At 43.2% G+C, this 17,100-nt stretch overlaps 2 protein-coding genes across 2 annotated transcripts; both read right to left on the reverse strand.

Moving 5' to 3' along the window:
- Nucleotides 1–13,279: 13,279 nt before the first annotated feature.
- Nucleotides 13,280–13,759, reverse strand: LOC147491480 (SKP1-like protein 1A). The gene has a single exon (XM_086567258.1). It carries the CDS (start codon nucleotides 13,757–13,759, stop codon nucleotides 13,280–13,282), a length of 480 nt encoding a protein of 159 aa, XP_086423384.1.
- A 985-nt stretch (nucleotides 13,760–14,744) lies between these two features.
- Nucleotides 14,745–16,734, reverse strand: LOC147491481 (GDSL esterase/lipase At5g03980-like). Its single transcript, XM_086565848.1, has 3 exons — nucleotides 16,450–16,734; nucleotides 15,852–16,058; nucleotides 14,745–15,744 (listed from the first exon to the last, which is right to left on the reverse strand). The coding sequence occupies exons 1-3, from the start codon at nucleotides 16,670–16,672 to the stop codon at nucleotides 15,080–15,082; spliced, it is 1,095 nt and encodes a 364-aa protein (XP_086421974.1). The 5' UTR covers nucleotides 16,673–16,734; the 3' UTR covers nucleotides 14,745–15,079.
- Between the last annotated feature and the right edge of the window lie 366 nt (nucleotides 16,735–17,100).

A 17,100-nucleotide genomic window follows, 5' to 3' on the forward strand; every position in this document is an offset into this window, starting at 1 on the left:
AATCACCACTCTGCACGCTCACCCAAAGGTAGAAAAATATATTTGGTATGAAGATATAATGCAAAGAAATACGAGGGAACAAAAGAGATCGGGGAAGGCAGTGCAGGCAGTGGATAAAGAGGATAGAAGAGATAGGGGAAAGAGAGAAGAGAGAGAAAGGGGATCCAACAGAGGGGAAAGGCGTGGACCCGACAGATCGGGAGATCGGAACAGGAGAGATATTCGTGAAAGAAAGCCGTACCGGGAGATTGAACAAACGCCTCTTAATAGGCCATTAGAGGAAATCTTGCCACTTATCAAGGGGTTGCAGCATTATGAAGGACCGCGGAATACACCTGGAGAGATTGAGGGGAAACCTTTTTGTGCCTATCATCAGGTTAGAAACCACGCCACTAACGAATGTTATGCTTTGAAGTGGCTGGTGGAAAGAATGATTGAGAAGGGGAAGCTTAGAGAGTATGTCGTGGAGGTTCGTCATGCGGAGAGAGGACAGGCCCCAACTAAGATCTTAGGAACAATAAATGTCATTTACAGTGGAGAGACACTCGGGAGGAATGCCCACCGTGACAAGATGAGAAGGACAGCGAGCTTACAGCAGGTAAATGAGGTGGCAAGCATGACGCGGTTAGTTTCAGGAACCGCGATTGCGGAAGGGAACATAACGTTCACTCCGAAAGACTTGGAATCAGTGATTTCGCCGCATGAAGATGCGTTGGTGATTACCATAGCAATGGGTAATTATCTAGTGAAGCGAGTGTTGATAGACTGCGGAAGTTTAGTAGACATGTTGTTTATAGGGGCCATGGAAGAGATGAATATAGATAGGGATCAGTTGAGGGTTTCTCAGACAAATTTGTATGGCTTCAATGGAAGCATGACAAAGCCTATGGGGGAGATAACATTGCCAGTAACAGCAGGTCCGACGACGGTGTTCACCAGGTTTATGGTGGTGGATACTGGATCCCAGTACAATGCCATTCTAGGGAGAAGATGGATTCATGAAATGAAGGCTATTCCGTCGACCTATTATCAGGTGATCCGCTTCCCGCGGGGTGTCTGAAAATAAAGGGGATCAGTCGCATTTCGGAATATACACCAAGTGACGGTGAAAAGTATGGTTCGCGGAATAGGGGGTGAAAAGCCGACGAATGATAAGGGAGAAGCGTAGCAATTACAAGAGGCGGAAGTCACTGAAGGATGCGAGTCTCATCAGGTGCCAAAAAGTCTGGATGAGATTGAGATCGTGAACCTGGGGGTAGGAGAGGAAGAGAAGTTTACTTCGGTTGGATCGGACTTGCCAAAGGAGTGGAAATTCAAACTGACACAATTATTAGCAGAGAATGCTGACATATTTGCATGGGCGATTGAAGATATCACAGGAATAGATCCAGAGTTCGCTTGCCATCACTTACATATGAAGGAGGGTGCGAAGCCTGTGAGACAGAAGATGAGAAGCGTGAGACCCAAATACGCGAAAGGGATTCGCGAAGAAGTTATACGGCTTAGGGCGGCGGGTATAATCAGGGACGTAGGATGTACGGAGTGGCTGTCCAATGTGGTCGCGGTTCCAAAAAAGAACGACAAGGTTCGAATGTGCGTTGACTTTACAGACGTAAATAAAGAGTGCCCTAAAGACTATTATCCTATGCCGCGAGTGGATGAGTTAGTAGATAGAACCGCTGGTTTCAGGGTATTCTCTTTCATGGATGCTTTTATGGGATATAACCAGGTCGCTATGTTTGGCCCAGATCAAGAAAAGACTACATTCGTGGTGGAAGGAGGTACGTATTGTTATACAAGAATGCCTTTTGGGTTGAAGAATGCGGGGGCTACATTTCAGCGGTTGGGGGAAAAAATGTTCGAAGACAAGATTAGGAAAGGCATGGAAATATATATTGATGATATGGTGGAGAAAAGCATGTCGGAAGAGGAACATTTGAAGGGTCTCCAAGAAACCTTTCACATACTGCGGAAGCATAGTTTGAAGCTGAACCCAGAGAAATGCACATTCGGGGTATCGTCAGGGAAGTTCTTAGGTTATATAGTCACGTATCGTGGAATAGAGGCCAATCCCGAGCAGATCAGATCCCTAGTGGAGATGCCGTCCCCTCAGAACGTAAAAGAAGTGCAACGGTTGGCAGGAAGAGTCGCTGCATTAAATAGATTTATATCTAAATCATCGAACAAATGCAGACCGTTGTATCGCTTGTTGAGAAAAACGCCAGATTTTCGATGGACCACTGAGTGTGAGGAAGCCTTTCAGGAGTTGAAGGTGTATTTAGGGAAAGCCCCACTGCTATCACGGCCAGAGGAAGGAGAGATATTATATCTATATTTGGGGTTTTAGAGCACGCCGATAAGTTCAGTCCCCAGCGTATTTAGAGAAGATAGAGAAGCCGGTGTATTTTCAGAGTAAAACCATGCTAGCCGCTGAGACGCGATACAGTAGAATTGAAAAGTATGCCTTAGCGTTGATTTTTTCTGCATTAAAAGTGAAACCCTATTTCGAGGCACACTCAGTGGTAGTGATAACAAATATGCCTCTCAAGCAAGCGTTGAAGGCAGAAAAGTCAGGGAGAATGCTGAAATGGGCGGTGATGATTAGTTGTTATGAAATCCAATATCAGGTTAGAACAGCGGAAAAAGCGCAAGCCATGGCGGAATTCCTAGCAGAATTTCCAGCCGAGGATCCCACTTGGGGAGAGGAAATGGTCATGGATCAGGAGGAAGAATCTAAACGTGATCCCTTGGACCCTTGGGATATGCGAAATGGATGGAGAGTATTCGCGGACGGATCAGCTACAGACACAGGTAATGGGATTGGCGTGGTTTTGGTGACTCCTGACAACACAAGGCTGGAGTTATCAATGAAACTAGGATTCGCGGCTTCCAATAATGAGTCTGAATATGAAGCAGTGATAGCAGGTTTGAATTTGGCACAGGATCTGGGAGTAAGCGAGCTATCGGTGTTCTCTGACTCTAACTTGGTTATTTGTCAGATGAATGGGGGGTTTGTGGCGCGGTGTCCAAGGATGGCACGATATTTGGAAGTTCTACGACAGAAAGCCAGCAAGTTCAAAAGGATTCAGTTTGCTCATTTGGGCCGCGGTGAGAACAGACATGCCGACGCGTTAGCATTTGTGGCCGCGGTGCTTCCAGGAACCGAGGGTCGTTCTATTAAAGTCAGAGTGTTAAGCAGGCCTAGTACGTCAGAAACTGAAGGGGTGTGTCTCGCCATTGAAAAGGACATAGGATGGATGACGCCCATTAAAGCTTTTCTTATGGGAGCAGAGATAGAAAATACCAAGGAGAGACGAAAGATGGAGCAGGTCAGTCAAAGATATGTTTTGTTAGATGGGATTTTGTACAAAAAGAGTTTCAGCGGACCATTACTGAGATGCATAGGGCCGCAGCAGGTGCAAGAGGTGTTGGCCGAAATACATGAAGGGGATTATGGAAGTCACTCAGCAGGTAGAACCACGACCCATAGATTGATATCACAGGGATATTTTTGGCCTCATATGAAGAAGGATGCAACAGAGTATGCAACAACTTGTGAGAAGTGCCAAAGGTATGCGCAACTAATCCATTCCCCGGCAGAGCCACTGCATAATGTGTTTAGTCCGTGGCCATTCGCCATGTGGGCACTGGATATAGTTGGGCCTTTGCCCATGGCCAGCGGCAAGAGAAGATTTATGTTGGCCGCCACTGATTATTTCACCAAGTGGGTAGAGGGAGTGGCACTACAGCAAGTTAAAGAAAAGAATGTGAAGAAGTTCCTCTGGGAGAACATAATATGCAGATTCGGTTTGCCCCATACAATCATTGCAGATAATGGAACACAATTTACTGGAAGAAAGGTACGCCAATTTCTTCAAGCCTACAAAGTGAAACAAGGGTTCTCAGCACCATATAATCCAGAGGGCAATGGCCAAGCCGAGGCATCAAACAAAATCATCATGGACAATTTAAAGAGAAAATTGGAAGACCGAAAAGCGGCGTGGGCTGATGAGTTGAATCATGTTTTATGGGCTTATCGTACTACACCGCGGACTTCGACGAATGAATCACCGTTCGCAATGGCATATGGAGTAGAGGCTGTCATACCGGTGGAAATGATAGAGAAAACGACAAGAACCAAAGCCGTGGAAATGGGTCTTAATGAAAACATATTAGCCGCTGAGTTGGATATAATTGAGGAAAAAAGAGACATAGCTCGCATACGGCTAGAGGAGTATCATAGAAGGCTACAGAGACAGTATGATAAACGAGTAAAGCCGCGGGGATTCATGGTGGGGGATTTGGTGCTGCGAAGAGTTACGCCGGCCACTAAGAAGGAGAATGACGGCAAACTAGGACCCAACTGGGAAGGACCGTATGTCGTGACAGCAAAGGGAACTTCGGGTACTTACAAAATAGAGACGCCGGGAGGGGCCACGATTGAGAAACAATGGAATATAAGAATGCTGAAAAAATTCCATGAGAGAAAGAGTGTGTAGCTTTCAGTGGAACAAGCATATTTTGTGTAATGTATATATGTTGTGTGCGAAATTCTAAGTCAATGAAACAAAGATTGCATTTTTGGCACAACGGCATGCATCGTGGTTAATGAAAGAAAGGCGGGGGGGATGAGCCCTTCGCGGACTCACGTCCGAATCAAACCAGGGGCAAATTGAGCTGCCCCTGTCAGGCTATATAGCCGGTCAAAGACAGCGGGGGGGACGAGCCCTTCGCGGACTCACGTCCGAATCAAACCAGGGGCAAATTGAGCTGCCCCTGTCAGGCTTCACAGCCGTCCAAAGAGAGCGGGGGGGACGAGCCCTTCGCGGACAAAATGTCCGAATCAAACTGGGGGCAAAATAAGCGGCCCCTAGCTGGCTTCACAGCCGTCCAAAGAGAGCGGGGGGGACGAGCCCTTCGCAGACAAAATGTCCGAATCAAACTGGGGGCAAAATGAGCTGCCCCTAGCTGGCTTCACAGCCTTCCAAAGAGAGCGGGGGGGACGAGCCCTTCGCGGACAAACGTCCGAATCAAACTGGGGGCAAAATGAGCTGCCCCTAGCTGGCTTCACAGCCTTCCAAAGAGAGCGGGGGGGACGAGCCCTTCGCGGACAAACGTCCGAATCAAACTAGGGGCAAAAGGAGCTGCCCCTAGGCCCACACCGGGCTTCCAAAAAGGCGGGGAAACGCCGCTTCGCGGACTAATTTGAATCAACTGGGGCAAACCGAAAGTGCCCCTATCAATTAAACTTTAGGCAAATAACTCAATGGACTCTACGGTTTATTGAAACAGCAAGAGGGAGCCTTTGCAGAATGAATATCCAAATTTACTTATGCAACAAAATTTGAAAAAAGAACGCCGACGATAGAGAAATAAAAAGTACATTCAAGAGAAAGAGATTTGTAAAAGACTAATATTAAAAGCATGCTGGGTCTACCCAGAAATACAGGTGAAGTATATCATACAAAAGGGCAATTAGTCATAGTAGAAGGATTACAACACCACAAATACACAAATTTTGATTAACAAAGGCATGAAGCCAAATATGTTACTGCTGCCCTTCAGGTGCATGTTTCGAAGTGGACGCCAAATCCCCTTCACCAGAGGAAGGAGGATCATTATCCAAATCAATGGGAGCGGTAACCACCCCGGCTGTGGGCAGAGTTACCCCTTGAGTAGCAGCATCAACGGGAGAAGGGTCCTGACGGGGAGCTGGCAGGGAAACAGCGGCTGGCACATCCGCGGCGGGAGCGGTAGCTGGAAGAAGACGGCCAGACGCAGTGAGAGCTTCTAGCTGCTGTTTGAGTTCACGGCTAATCTTCTTCTCGGCTAAATTACGAAACCGATCAGCAGCCTCCACCACAGCCTTGTCTACAGCGGTTTGGATAGCAATCTTACCCGACCGCTTTTTGGCCCTCAAGTTTGGAAGCAACACCGGACACATAGTCGCGATGTTTTTCTTCAGCCAGTTGCAGCGCCTTTTGGTTCTTCACAGCTACTATACGAAGATCGTCACGATCTTTCTCCAGAGCGGCGTACTTAGCCTTCCACCCATCAGGGCCTTCAACCTCATGCTTCAAGGTTTCCAGAGATTCAAGTGTGTTGGTTAGACCGCGAACCACGTAGCCAATGTCCAAACTCAACTGAAAAGAGAATTGGTTACTAAACGATACAAATGAAAAGTTATTTTCCAAGGAAAAATGCATACCTTTTCCCAGCCATGGTAGATGGAAGCTTTGTGCGAAGCAAACGAGCCAGAATCTCCATATGCTTGATCTTTCGGAAGATGCGAGCTGAAGAAAAGAGAGGCCGCAACAGCGGTGTTTTCTAAGGCAGAGTCACGGGTTGTTACATCCGTTCCCGGGCCCTGAATTGAGGGCGCCATATGTCTATGGCCCCGGATGGCAAAGACCCAGATGGGTAGGGCTCTTTACCAGAACGTCGTGGAGGACGGAGGGTCGCTTGATGTCTGATACGAGAGGGGTTCAAAGATAGCGGGGAGCTGCGGTTCTAGCCTTTTTGGCGGGAGGACTCTTGGCTGCTGCTTCGGGGGCCTCCTCACCGTCCGAGTCACTTTCCCAAAGTTTGAGCTTGTTTGTGGCCATGGCAGCGTCAGATACCGCGGATGAGGGTTGAATAAAGTCGTCTTCCCAATCAGCCGCGGCAGAGTAGGAAGAGGGGGCGGTAGTAGGTGTAACAGTACGAGATTGGGCGGCAGCTCGTTGGGCAACGGCTTTGGAGTGAGATATCTTCTTGGTATACTTGAAGGACTTGAAGGCTTTTCTCTTAGGGCGGGGGGAGGATTTGGGAAGTCTTTCTTTGGGTGGTGCTGGTCGGTAGAGCGGACCTTGATAGTTACCTATGGTTTTCAGTGAAGGATCAAGCAGAAGAGGGTTGCCCTTGTATGTATCTATACCAAGAACTTCACACTGGGCACTTCCTAAGTCACGGAGCTTTTGGAAAATTGCGGAGGAGACGCCGGTGTAAATCTTAGATCGCGAATCAGGTCTCCAACCTGTATCATAGAAGAAAGAGGAGTTAAAAGCTAGTTAGGAAAAGACACTGCGAACCGAAAGAGGTTACGTACCACTAGAAAGGAAACTGAAATGCCGTAGAGAAACGTCAGAGGGAAGATCCGCGGATAGAAAACTACCGGACACATATAACGGATAATAATGCCATACTTTGTCAGAAGTAGTGATGTGGAGGACAAAGGACTTTTTCTGTGGTCGGGTACAAAGGGATTGGTATCCTACGCTACCAAATTTGGTACTTTTCTTTATATAGTAATGAGCTATTATGTAGCACAGTTGGATTTTGGGGGAGTTGGTTTTGTTGTAGAAATTCGCGGCGTATAAGATGCGCCAAAAGTTACCAATGCCTTGGCAGGGGGGGATGTTGAAATGGTTGCATACCGCAACATCTAGAGGAGTTAAGGGAAACCGCAAACCGGCGGCTATCTGACCTACGGTAGCGACGAGACATCCAGACCGCGGTGTTACTAGATGGGGAAAATGGGTAACGCTGGGCACGTGCTCAAGGATCACTTCGGCTGGGATGCCGTAAGCAGTTTTAATGGCCTCTAAGTTGGGTCTGCAGCGATAGGAAGATGGTGGAGGAAGAGGGGCTTTCCTTCCTGAAGTGGAAGGCTCCGCGGCAGGGCTAGAAATGTCAGAAGCCGTGGATTCAGATCGTTCCGCGGTATGACCGCTAGATCTGGAGGTGGAGGACGCAGATCCCCTGGAGTGAGTGCTGGAGGCACTCACAGATTCGGATTCCGACATAATAGAATCCGATAAGTTGGAGAGCTCCAACGAAGGGAAATGGAGGAACAGTTACACTAAGAAAAAAGCGTAATCAGGAACAAAGGGCAGAAGCAAGGAGGATGAAGACAAACCTGAGATACGAGAAGCAAAGAGCAACGAAAATGAAGAAAACTCGAACCTTGAACGGCCAAAAACCCACTGGAAACGAAGAAACAGTAGGAAGGAGAGCAGAATGAGAAAATGAAGAGAAGTGAAAAAGTTTAGAGGCAAAAGAGGGGTTTTGAAGGAAGAGAGAGGTTTGAGCGGGATACTAAGCGACAGGGATAAAAGCGTAAAATCAGCAGAAAAAAGAACCAGAGCATAAAAGACACGTGGGTCCTCGAAAATCGAAAGGGCAGGTTCGATGCGCGTGCGCCGAAAAGACAGCTTTCATACACGTGCTCTTGGGCCACGTGGATGAGGGCGCACATACACACATGCAAAGGGGGTGCATGCCAGAGATGGAATATTTGGAGGAGGAGGTTTGGGATGAGTCTCGGAACCGTATACAGTCCGCGGACCATAGATGATACCGCGGAATGTCAACGGAACCGAGAGGGGCATCTATATAGGACCTATTGATGACATGTGAAGTCAGAGGCAAAAAGGGGTCGCACGCAGTATTGTAAAGAGAGAGCCTGTTGCAGCAGATCAAGTCCGCGGAAACGTAACTGCTAAGAACTGTCGAGAACTGCCGAGAACTGCCATATAGGGAGTGGGACAGGTGGAGAGCTAGAAGGCGAGGGATGGAGGAGAGATGAACGAACCTGATGAGAGGAGGAGTTGGAGAAAGGGAGAGTATAAAAAGAGAAGAAGAGAAAAAAGAGAGGAGATCGAGAGTAAAAGACGGAGAGATTGTAATTTTTTGAGTATACATTGGGCTTCAATTTGACTGTTGAATTGATCATTGATACGGTTGACTTGAGCATCTCGCTGAATCTTGATATTCATGAGATGTTGGGTGCTGAGTTTTATGTTCGAACTGCAGAGAGAGAGGTTGAAAGACGAAGTTCATCAGCAAAAAGGAAGTGACAGTAGCCTCTAGGCTTGATATATTTAGTAGTAGTTATTTTTGGTACTACTGTATTATGTCACATTAAATTTTTGCACGAATGTGACTTGCAAAAACAAAGAAACAGACATCACCGAACTCATTGATCAAATGTTTTTCTGTTCAGTAAGCTTTTACATTGGATTGGTTTAGGCCGGTCTTGGTCCATGCTCAGGGGAATCATCGGTTTGATTTGTTTCTCTGACCGACTGACCAGATGCTTAACAAATTTATTTAGCAATGTGATCATAAACAGATGCAATCTGTATGAACTTTTTCCCATGAATAGGTTACTTGTGAACACAAGACACAGCAGGGATCTAAGACAACGTTACTAATAAAGTAATAGATCATGATAGTGTTTTTTGAAAAAAAAGAAAGAAAGTAAGAAGAAACTTGCAAAGGAACTTTCTCCCGGCTGTTAGAGCAAGTCCAATGGGGCTATATGGGCTGCTAAAGGCAAATATAGCACCCCAACCACAAAAACATCATTTCAATGGGACTGCTAAAAGGGCCTTAAATTTGGAAGGAGCAAAAAACCAGCCAAAGTTAAGACTTTCGCTAGCAGCTGCCATAATAAATTTCGGGATACGGACGACATAGTTTATGCCGTCTGTTGGTTATTTATGTACAGACGGTAGAAACTATATCATTTGTCTCCTGTTTTAATTAAATGGACGGACGGCAGACACTCTGCCGTCTGTACCTGGCAGACCTGAGAAACTAAAAAATTTATTTTCCACTAAAATTTATGTACAGATAACCATTAAGTTTCCTCGTTTTCTTTCTAATCACCATTAAGTTTCATCGTTTGTATAACTATTTTGCTTATATAAAAACCATCCTCAAACTATATGAGATTAACTAAAAAAAACAATGTCTCCTCTCACATATTTCTTCCTTTCTTTAGTTGCTTTCATGGCTATCTCCGAATGGTCTCACAAGTCGGATTGCCCTACCAGTGAGTATTCAGACGAAAAAACAGACAAAGAAGAAAAAGAAAAAGAATGGCTTCGAAACCCATACTGTTATGAAAAGGGTAATGACGAAGCAGATGAAGATGAGGATGAAGATTGATGCTCCGTTTTAATGTTCTATTTTATTTTCCTAATGTTAATGTTCTGTTTACCTTTAAAAAGTTTGAATAATAAAACAGCTTCATCAAGTGAAGGCCGGATTGCCTAAATGTTCCTAATAATGTTTCTAATTATGCTCTCATTATATTCTTTTATTTTCCTAATGTTCCTAATTATTATGTTCGCATTGCCCTATTTAGTTTTTGGTTTTGGTTTTTGGGAGTGAGGAGAGAAAAAGAGTGAGGGATTGAGGAATTGAAGGAGTGAATTGAGAAGAGATTCGTACGTTATAGCGTCTGGAGTGTACAGACGGCAGAGTTTATGTCGTCTGTTGCAATTTAACGTACAGACGGTAGAAACTCCGTCATCTATCTCCCGAACTTAACAGCTGCTAAAAAGTGTGATTGGAATGGTTTTTTTTGTTTTGGATCCAAGCACATACATGTGCGTTATCATTGGATTAGAGAAGTACTCGGAAACAAGCATTTGTGTATTGAGAAGATCCATACCGACAAGAACGGATCAGATATGATGACGAAAATCTTACCGAAAGATAAGTTTGATATTTGTTGTGCTACCGCTGGAATGGTAGCACACTCTTCCTGTTTATTTAGAAATTGCATGGAGGTTGCCCCCCTCACTGTTCAGGAGGGAGAGATTGTTGGAGTTACATGGCCCCACAATTTCACCCACAAGACGAACTAGAACCTAATTTTTTGTGGATATGTCCAACAAACCATGAAGATTACCTCCACAAAATTTCAGCTCATTTGATGATGTTTAACAATGTCAAAAGATAGTTGCAAAATCGAAAAATATGGGCCGTTAAAAAAAATTAAAGATGTCCAACAATTTTTAAATAGATTAGAGATTTCCAAATGAACTTAATTTTTGTAGAAAATCTATCCATAGTTAGGAGATCATATCCACAACATATTAGCTTTTAACTAATCTTGTAGGACGTGGTATAAACTATGGTAAACGGATCCCTCCCCAGCCGCTTTGCTCGACTGGATGTCCTCGGCTGTAGAGTCATCTTTCTTGGAACCAGACAAAAAGTAGGTGTGTAGAGCAGCTTGACCTACTTCCTCTACTCCTCGTAATATGTCCCTCATTTGGTTCATCTCCTTGGTCCAAGTTCTGATCCATACTCTATCTCTTTGACCAATCGGTACTATAGCCCATCCGAGGTTTAGGCAATTCTGCTCGTCCACCTGGCCAATGGGGGTATCCCTTTCCTGGCCCATCACTCCTGTCATGTCATTTATCTCCGACCTCCTTTCTATTCTCATGTCTGGACCAGGGGCCAGTACTCCATGCCCATCTCGTCCATCCTTGTTTAGATCGAGCCCATGCCTTATTGTAACCGTTGGGGATCCAGCCATCTAGTTTATATATGTTGGAGACATGTCCAGCTGGTTTATATCCGTTGTAGTATACTAGTATCCGTTATACCTGTCTCATGGGTCCCAGTCCGGATATATGCCTCTGAGTCATTTTGTTTCTCTATTTGTAGGTGTCCCCCCTGACATGGATTTCTATCATCTTTCTTCTCTTGCTCATGCATTGTACCCCCTACCACCGTGAGATGAGGTTGCCGGCGTCTCCTCGAATCTGAGTTTCTGTGGTGTGCCAGCTATAGTAACGGTTTGTTTGCCTGAATATGCTACACCATTGAAAAATTTATTAGCTTTCATCGGGCTTGTGAAGAAAGGTTTAATATCCTTTGGTGAGCCTCCACATTTTGATATGTCATATCTATGATGTGCTCTGATCCGACATATATATTGATCGTGCCCAATGACTCCACAGAAGTAGCAAAAGATATTTAGTTTTTCATATTTGAATCTTAACTCAAAGATATCTCCTGTTTCCAGTTTAACCTTCTGATCTTTGGACAATCTTTCCTTTATGTCCATCTCGACTCTAACTCTAGGCATTGGTTGGTTAAAATCCGGAGGGCATGAGAGATCAGCTTCATACACCATCCCTAGATCAGCTCCTATCTTCCATACATTTGCTTTATTTATACGTGCCTTTGGAAGATCCCAAATCTGAACCCAAAATTTCACAAAATCGAAGTTATACTCATCCATCTTGCTAGCGCCAATCCATTCATTGACTGAGAAAATGTGCCCATATATTATCCATGGACCGTTTTCCAGCACATGTTTCCTTTTTGTCTCCTCTTCAAACGTGATATGAACATGCTCCCTGTCTATCAACTCCAGACAGACTTCTCTCTTTGTTTGCCACGTTTGATGGAGATCCTCACTTAACTCCTCCAAGTCTATATTGTGGCCTCCATATAGCTTGCCCATTAGAGTGAGTTTCCCATTGAATTGTTCTTCTATGTTCAGACAATCTATTTCTACCACACTTTGTTTCTTGGCAAAGAATAACTTGTACATATCTTTTTGTAACGCCTCTATTTTGCTATTTCCTTATGTTACCACTGCCATAGCTTGTTGGCTATTGATGCCTTGTTGCATGATGTGTTCTAGTTCTTTGACCCACAGCAGAACCCGAATCCTAAGATCTACAAGAAACAAAAAGAAAAAGAAAAGGAGAGAAGGACAGAGAATAGACTATCGAAAAGATCTAAGAAGTTTTAAAGAAACAGGAGAAGAAGTTTGTTGCCTTATCCAAAGAGACTAAGAAGTTTTGCTGGAAACTCTGCTATCGCCAGCAGGAGAGGCCTCTCTTCCCGTACGCATCATGGTCTATTATTGTACTACTCGTGTTTGTACCTTCACAGAATATGCAGTCTTAGAGAACGACATGAAAGACCAAATAAACATTGAACTTGGAAAGATGGGCATACATGCATGATACATCACAAACAGTGGGAGGCTATCACATCCAAAAGCTATTTTGAGCCTTTGCCATTGTATACGTACTAGTCCTTGAAAGAGTACTAAAGGTTCGTAATAAAAGTTGTTGATGATCGACTTGTAAAAACGAGGGGAAGAGGCATGTGACGGGATGACCAAATAAATGTTAATCGCAACCATTGACTGAAGGAAAAACTTCAGATTAAGTCACACCCTCACTTTAGCTTATCTATATTTTCATTTTCAGAATTTATTTAGTTGTCTTTAACACACTCAAGAATCAAGATAAAGTAAATATCTTATACAAAATTGAATAGTGCGAACTTACTCAATAAAATTACTCAAGTTTATTCAGACCATATATTCTTGAAATTCAAGTTCAACGTCAACATAAGACATATCACACAAGTAATAATATGATACCAGCAACATCAACTAACACCTGAGAAAAGATATAAAGGAACCGATTTTAAACCCAACCAATACCAGCAGATCAAATTAGGGATATCAAAACTAAAGCATGCTCAAATCGCTTGCTAAAGCATCCACCTCCTGTATTTCCTCATCCTCCTCCAGATTTATGCCATGGACAGTGCGGAAATATTCGCAAAGTTCCTCCCTACTCTTCATGCCATCAATAGTGGCTCCTATAGCCTGGCCAATCAGGCTTACAAAATCACTTAGTCCCAGGTACGTTGCTGCCTTTAGCACCTCCATGAACTGACCTTCATTCTTAACAAACTCAGCATCGTACCTTTTAAGCTCCTCTTCATCTCCTTCAGCGCCTGCTTCCACGTGATTTTTCCAGTACTCGATAACTTTGGCCAGTATTTGGCCAGTTACCACCTTAACTGGAAATTCATTACAACTACGATTTTCATCTAAGAAGCTCAGAATGGCTTCAGACGTTTTTGCTACAGCTACATCCAGTTGAAAGGATTCTCCGTCAAGGGCAACCAAAGTTATTTTTTTGTTAGAATCGGAAGAAGACATGTTATGTAGCCTGATCTCTAGAAACTAAACAAGAAGATGATTCACAGTGTGAGCAAAGTGAAGAAGGCTTACCACTGGTTTTATACTGATTTGCATCACAAGTTAGTTGTTGTCAATAAATGTAGCGTATTAAATTGCATTAACTAGGTTACTACAATTGCTAAGATTCTTTCCCTTCTGTCTAAAAGATTTAACACTAGACATATATGGCAAAATTTCAGAAGATTTATTGATTGAGCTTGTGACTGAATTTAGCTTCACAGAGAGTTTAGGACTTTAGTAGGAACTCCGAGAACAAGAATGTACATGACCAGCAAGTTCTACACGAGAGTTTGTTACACGCTTTAGGCGTGTTAATGTCAGAAAAGACACTCCTCTTCATTCAGAGAGAATCTGCAACAAATTTACATTCACCATCAAGTTCACCATATATACTTTATGTGATATGCATTTATGTATTAAGTTAATATGGTGGAATACAATTTTTACTGTGCACATCTTTAGAAGGGTGTTTAATACTGTAAAATACTTAATATGTAAAATCTATCTTAGATAAGATTGAGGAAGTGCAATGAGAATATACATCTCCAACATTATGAGATTTCCTCATGTGATTTTGAGGCAAGTGTAATGCCCTCCTTTTAACAACTAGAGAGTATGAGATTACCCTTCTTCTTACGTGCTCTTGAAGCAAGTAATGCCCTCATTTAACACCTATATGGTTAACAAGATTGAATACAGATCAGCTGACTGTGAGTACTGTCTAAAATGTATGAAAAAGATGACGTGCATACTTTTTAGACCACTCCGAACCAGCTGAACCTTGCTCGACCAGTGGTTACACACAGGGATCTTACTGCTCGTTGATTGTCCCACAGTTTCAGCTTAAAGGAATTGTTCAAACTTGTCAGGTACCACAATCCTTTGGGTTTGCAGTACCTAAAGCAACATTCATCACTAATGAGTAATGAGTAATTAAAACATCTTGGAATCCGGCCCTCGTTAGATCCTTTGGCCAAGTAAAATAATATTTCAATAAGGCAAAAGAAGAATGCAGAACATATAGAATTACACATGAAATCTAACAGTAACATACTACACATAAAAGCAGAGGAATTGCATACTTATATACAGGAGGCTATAACATCCGCAATCCCAACGTGCCCTTGATGACGATTTTTTTTTTTTTTTTTTTGTGCTGGACCCAAGTAACGTCTGGGCTGCCTACGTACCATGGAGGGACAGTCTAACCCCACTTATAGGATCAAGCACACGTAGTTCTTCAATGTTTCATTTGATGTTTCCGGTTACATTAGATTATTACATAACACAATGCCATCTCTCTGGAATTCTTAGTTTCGGTCTTACAAAGTTGCCGCTGATGAAGCCTTCCACCATGAGTTTGTAGGCCTCCTCGGTTAAACGAATCCCATCCCAGTGAACATGCTTGGTTGGATCAGAGCAAACTGGAACGCCTTCAGCACCGCACATCCTTGATGAATCAAAATTGTATGATCCTCCATTCCCGCAACAAGCTTTCCTCAAGGAGCTCTTTTGGAAGCCTAGAACAGCACGGTTGCGAAGGAGAGCAATGAATGCGTCGTAATAGCTAGCATACACAATGTGAACACGAGGGTGCTCAAACCTGAGCTCGGTTAAGGCCTGCTCAAGGTGATTATTGTGAAGCCTTGCAAAGTTATTATAGCCTTCTCGGCACTTATTCTTGTCGTAGTTCCTTCTATCATCACTGGGGAACATTGTCAGGTAGCTAGGCAGGCATCCCATTGGCAAACTTCCAGGGACTATCAGGTTAACAGCCCCCATATGGATGAGTCTCTTCAAAGCATCCTTAATAGTCTGCACGACTTCAGGCACATAACCAACTACCTCGTTCATGGTTTTCCCTTGAAAGAAAGCATAATTATAATCATTGGCCCCAATCTGCCCCACCAAGAAGATAGACTTCTTTAACTTCTGACGACAGTCTGCAACATAAAGAAAATAATGATCAATACTATGAATGTGTGACATAATAAGAGGAAATAGTTGGCTAAAATAGGATGAAATTAATCTTTGGGTCATATATGCTTACCTGGAGGTGATGAACATAGTGCATCAAGATGGGTCTGGAACCAATCAATTTGTGTGTGAAGAGAATTGTTGGCTGGCGACAATGTAATGTTGTTCTTCGTGAAAAAGGTTGAGTCCAGAGCAGTAGCACCCCGTACAGCAAAGTTCACTCCATAATCTAATTTAGTGCCTTCCTCATATGGATCGAGGGGAAGATGAAAAGCATAAGCTGTATAACAAACGAAGATTGCCAATTGTTAGAAATTGGACATCTAACTCGAAAAGTAGGCCTTATGAGTACTGGAGTAAAAACACTAAAGGAATTATCGGTGTGTAATTCATCAAGTTTTCTTATGTCTAATCCAACTAACTGAACTATCCAATTATAGCATAGGTATATATATATAATTATATATTCATATATATTGAAAAGAGTAAACGTCCGCAGAAAATTGTGGTTTAGACGTTCAGTATATAGGCAAGAAGTTGCATGCAAAGTGTTCCAAGAACAAAAACAAGAACTATATAATCATGATAACAAGGAACAAGAATAATAAAAGAAAGATTCTAGGCGTAAAAAGAAACCTGCAAGAAACATGAATTTTCGTTTCTCAACGTACCTAAGTAGTCCACAACTTGTTGTAACCCTTGATCAGATGAACTGCTTCGACCATCCTTAAAATCAAGAAGCGATGAAGAATCACCAAAGCTGTATATTGAACGGAAGGGACATCCTTTAACTTGAGCAACTTGATCAACATTACCCGAACCTAGCGATACTAGGGAAAGAAATACCAATGAGAACATCATGAAAGAACTTGCGTTGTTCCTACGAAAACCCATTCTTCTTGAATATTGTTGAGAGAGAGAATCAGAAAGAACGTAACGAAATCTCAATGATCAAAGTTGGTATTGCTGCGTTGTGTTGAGTTGGGTGAATTTTCATTATATACTGGAGGTTCGCTTAACGTTCACGTCACTTGAATTCGAGACAATTCGATACAAGCTAGTACTAACCATGCAGCCCGACCCACCCATGTCGGGCCTGCTATTTTAAAACTTAGTATGTCTGGGCTGTTAATTTTTAGGCTAAAGTATTTTAGTTGATGAAATTACTGCAAAAACACATTTGTATAATGAACACGCTATAACAATTTATCGTTGTTTGACACTTCGAATTATTCAGAATTTCAAACAGAAAGTGGGGCCAAATGCATCTTTTCATTAGAAGAGAGTCACTTTTTACGTGCTTAATACATAAGCCCATGCAT

This window comes from Coptis chinensis, chromosome 6 (assembly GCF_015680905.1).
Source record: "Coptis chinensis isolate HL-2020 chromosome 6, ASM1568090v1, whole genome shotgun sequence".
NCBI classification, from domain to species: Eukaryota; Viridiplantae; Streptophyta; class Magnoliopsida; order Ranunculales; family Ranunculaceae; genus Coptis; species Coptis chinensis.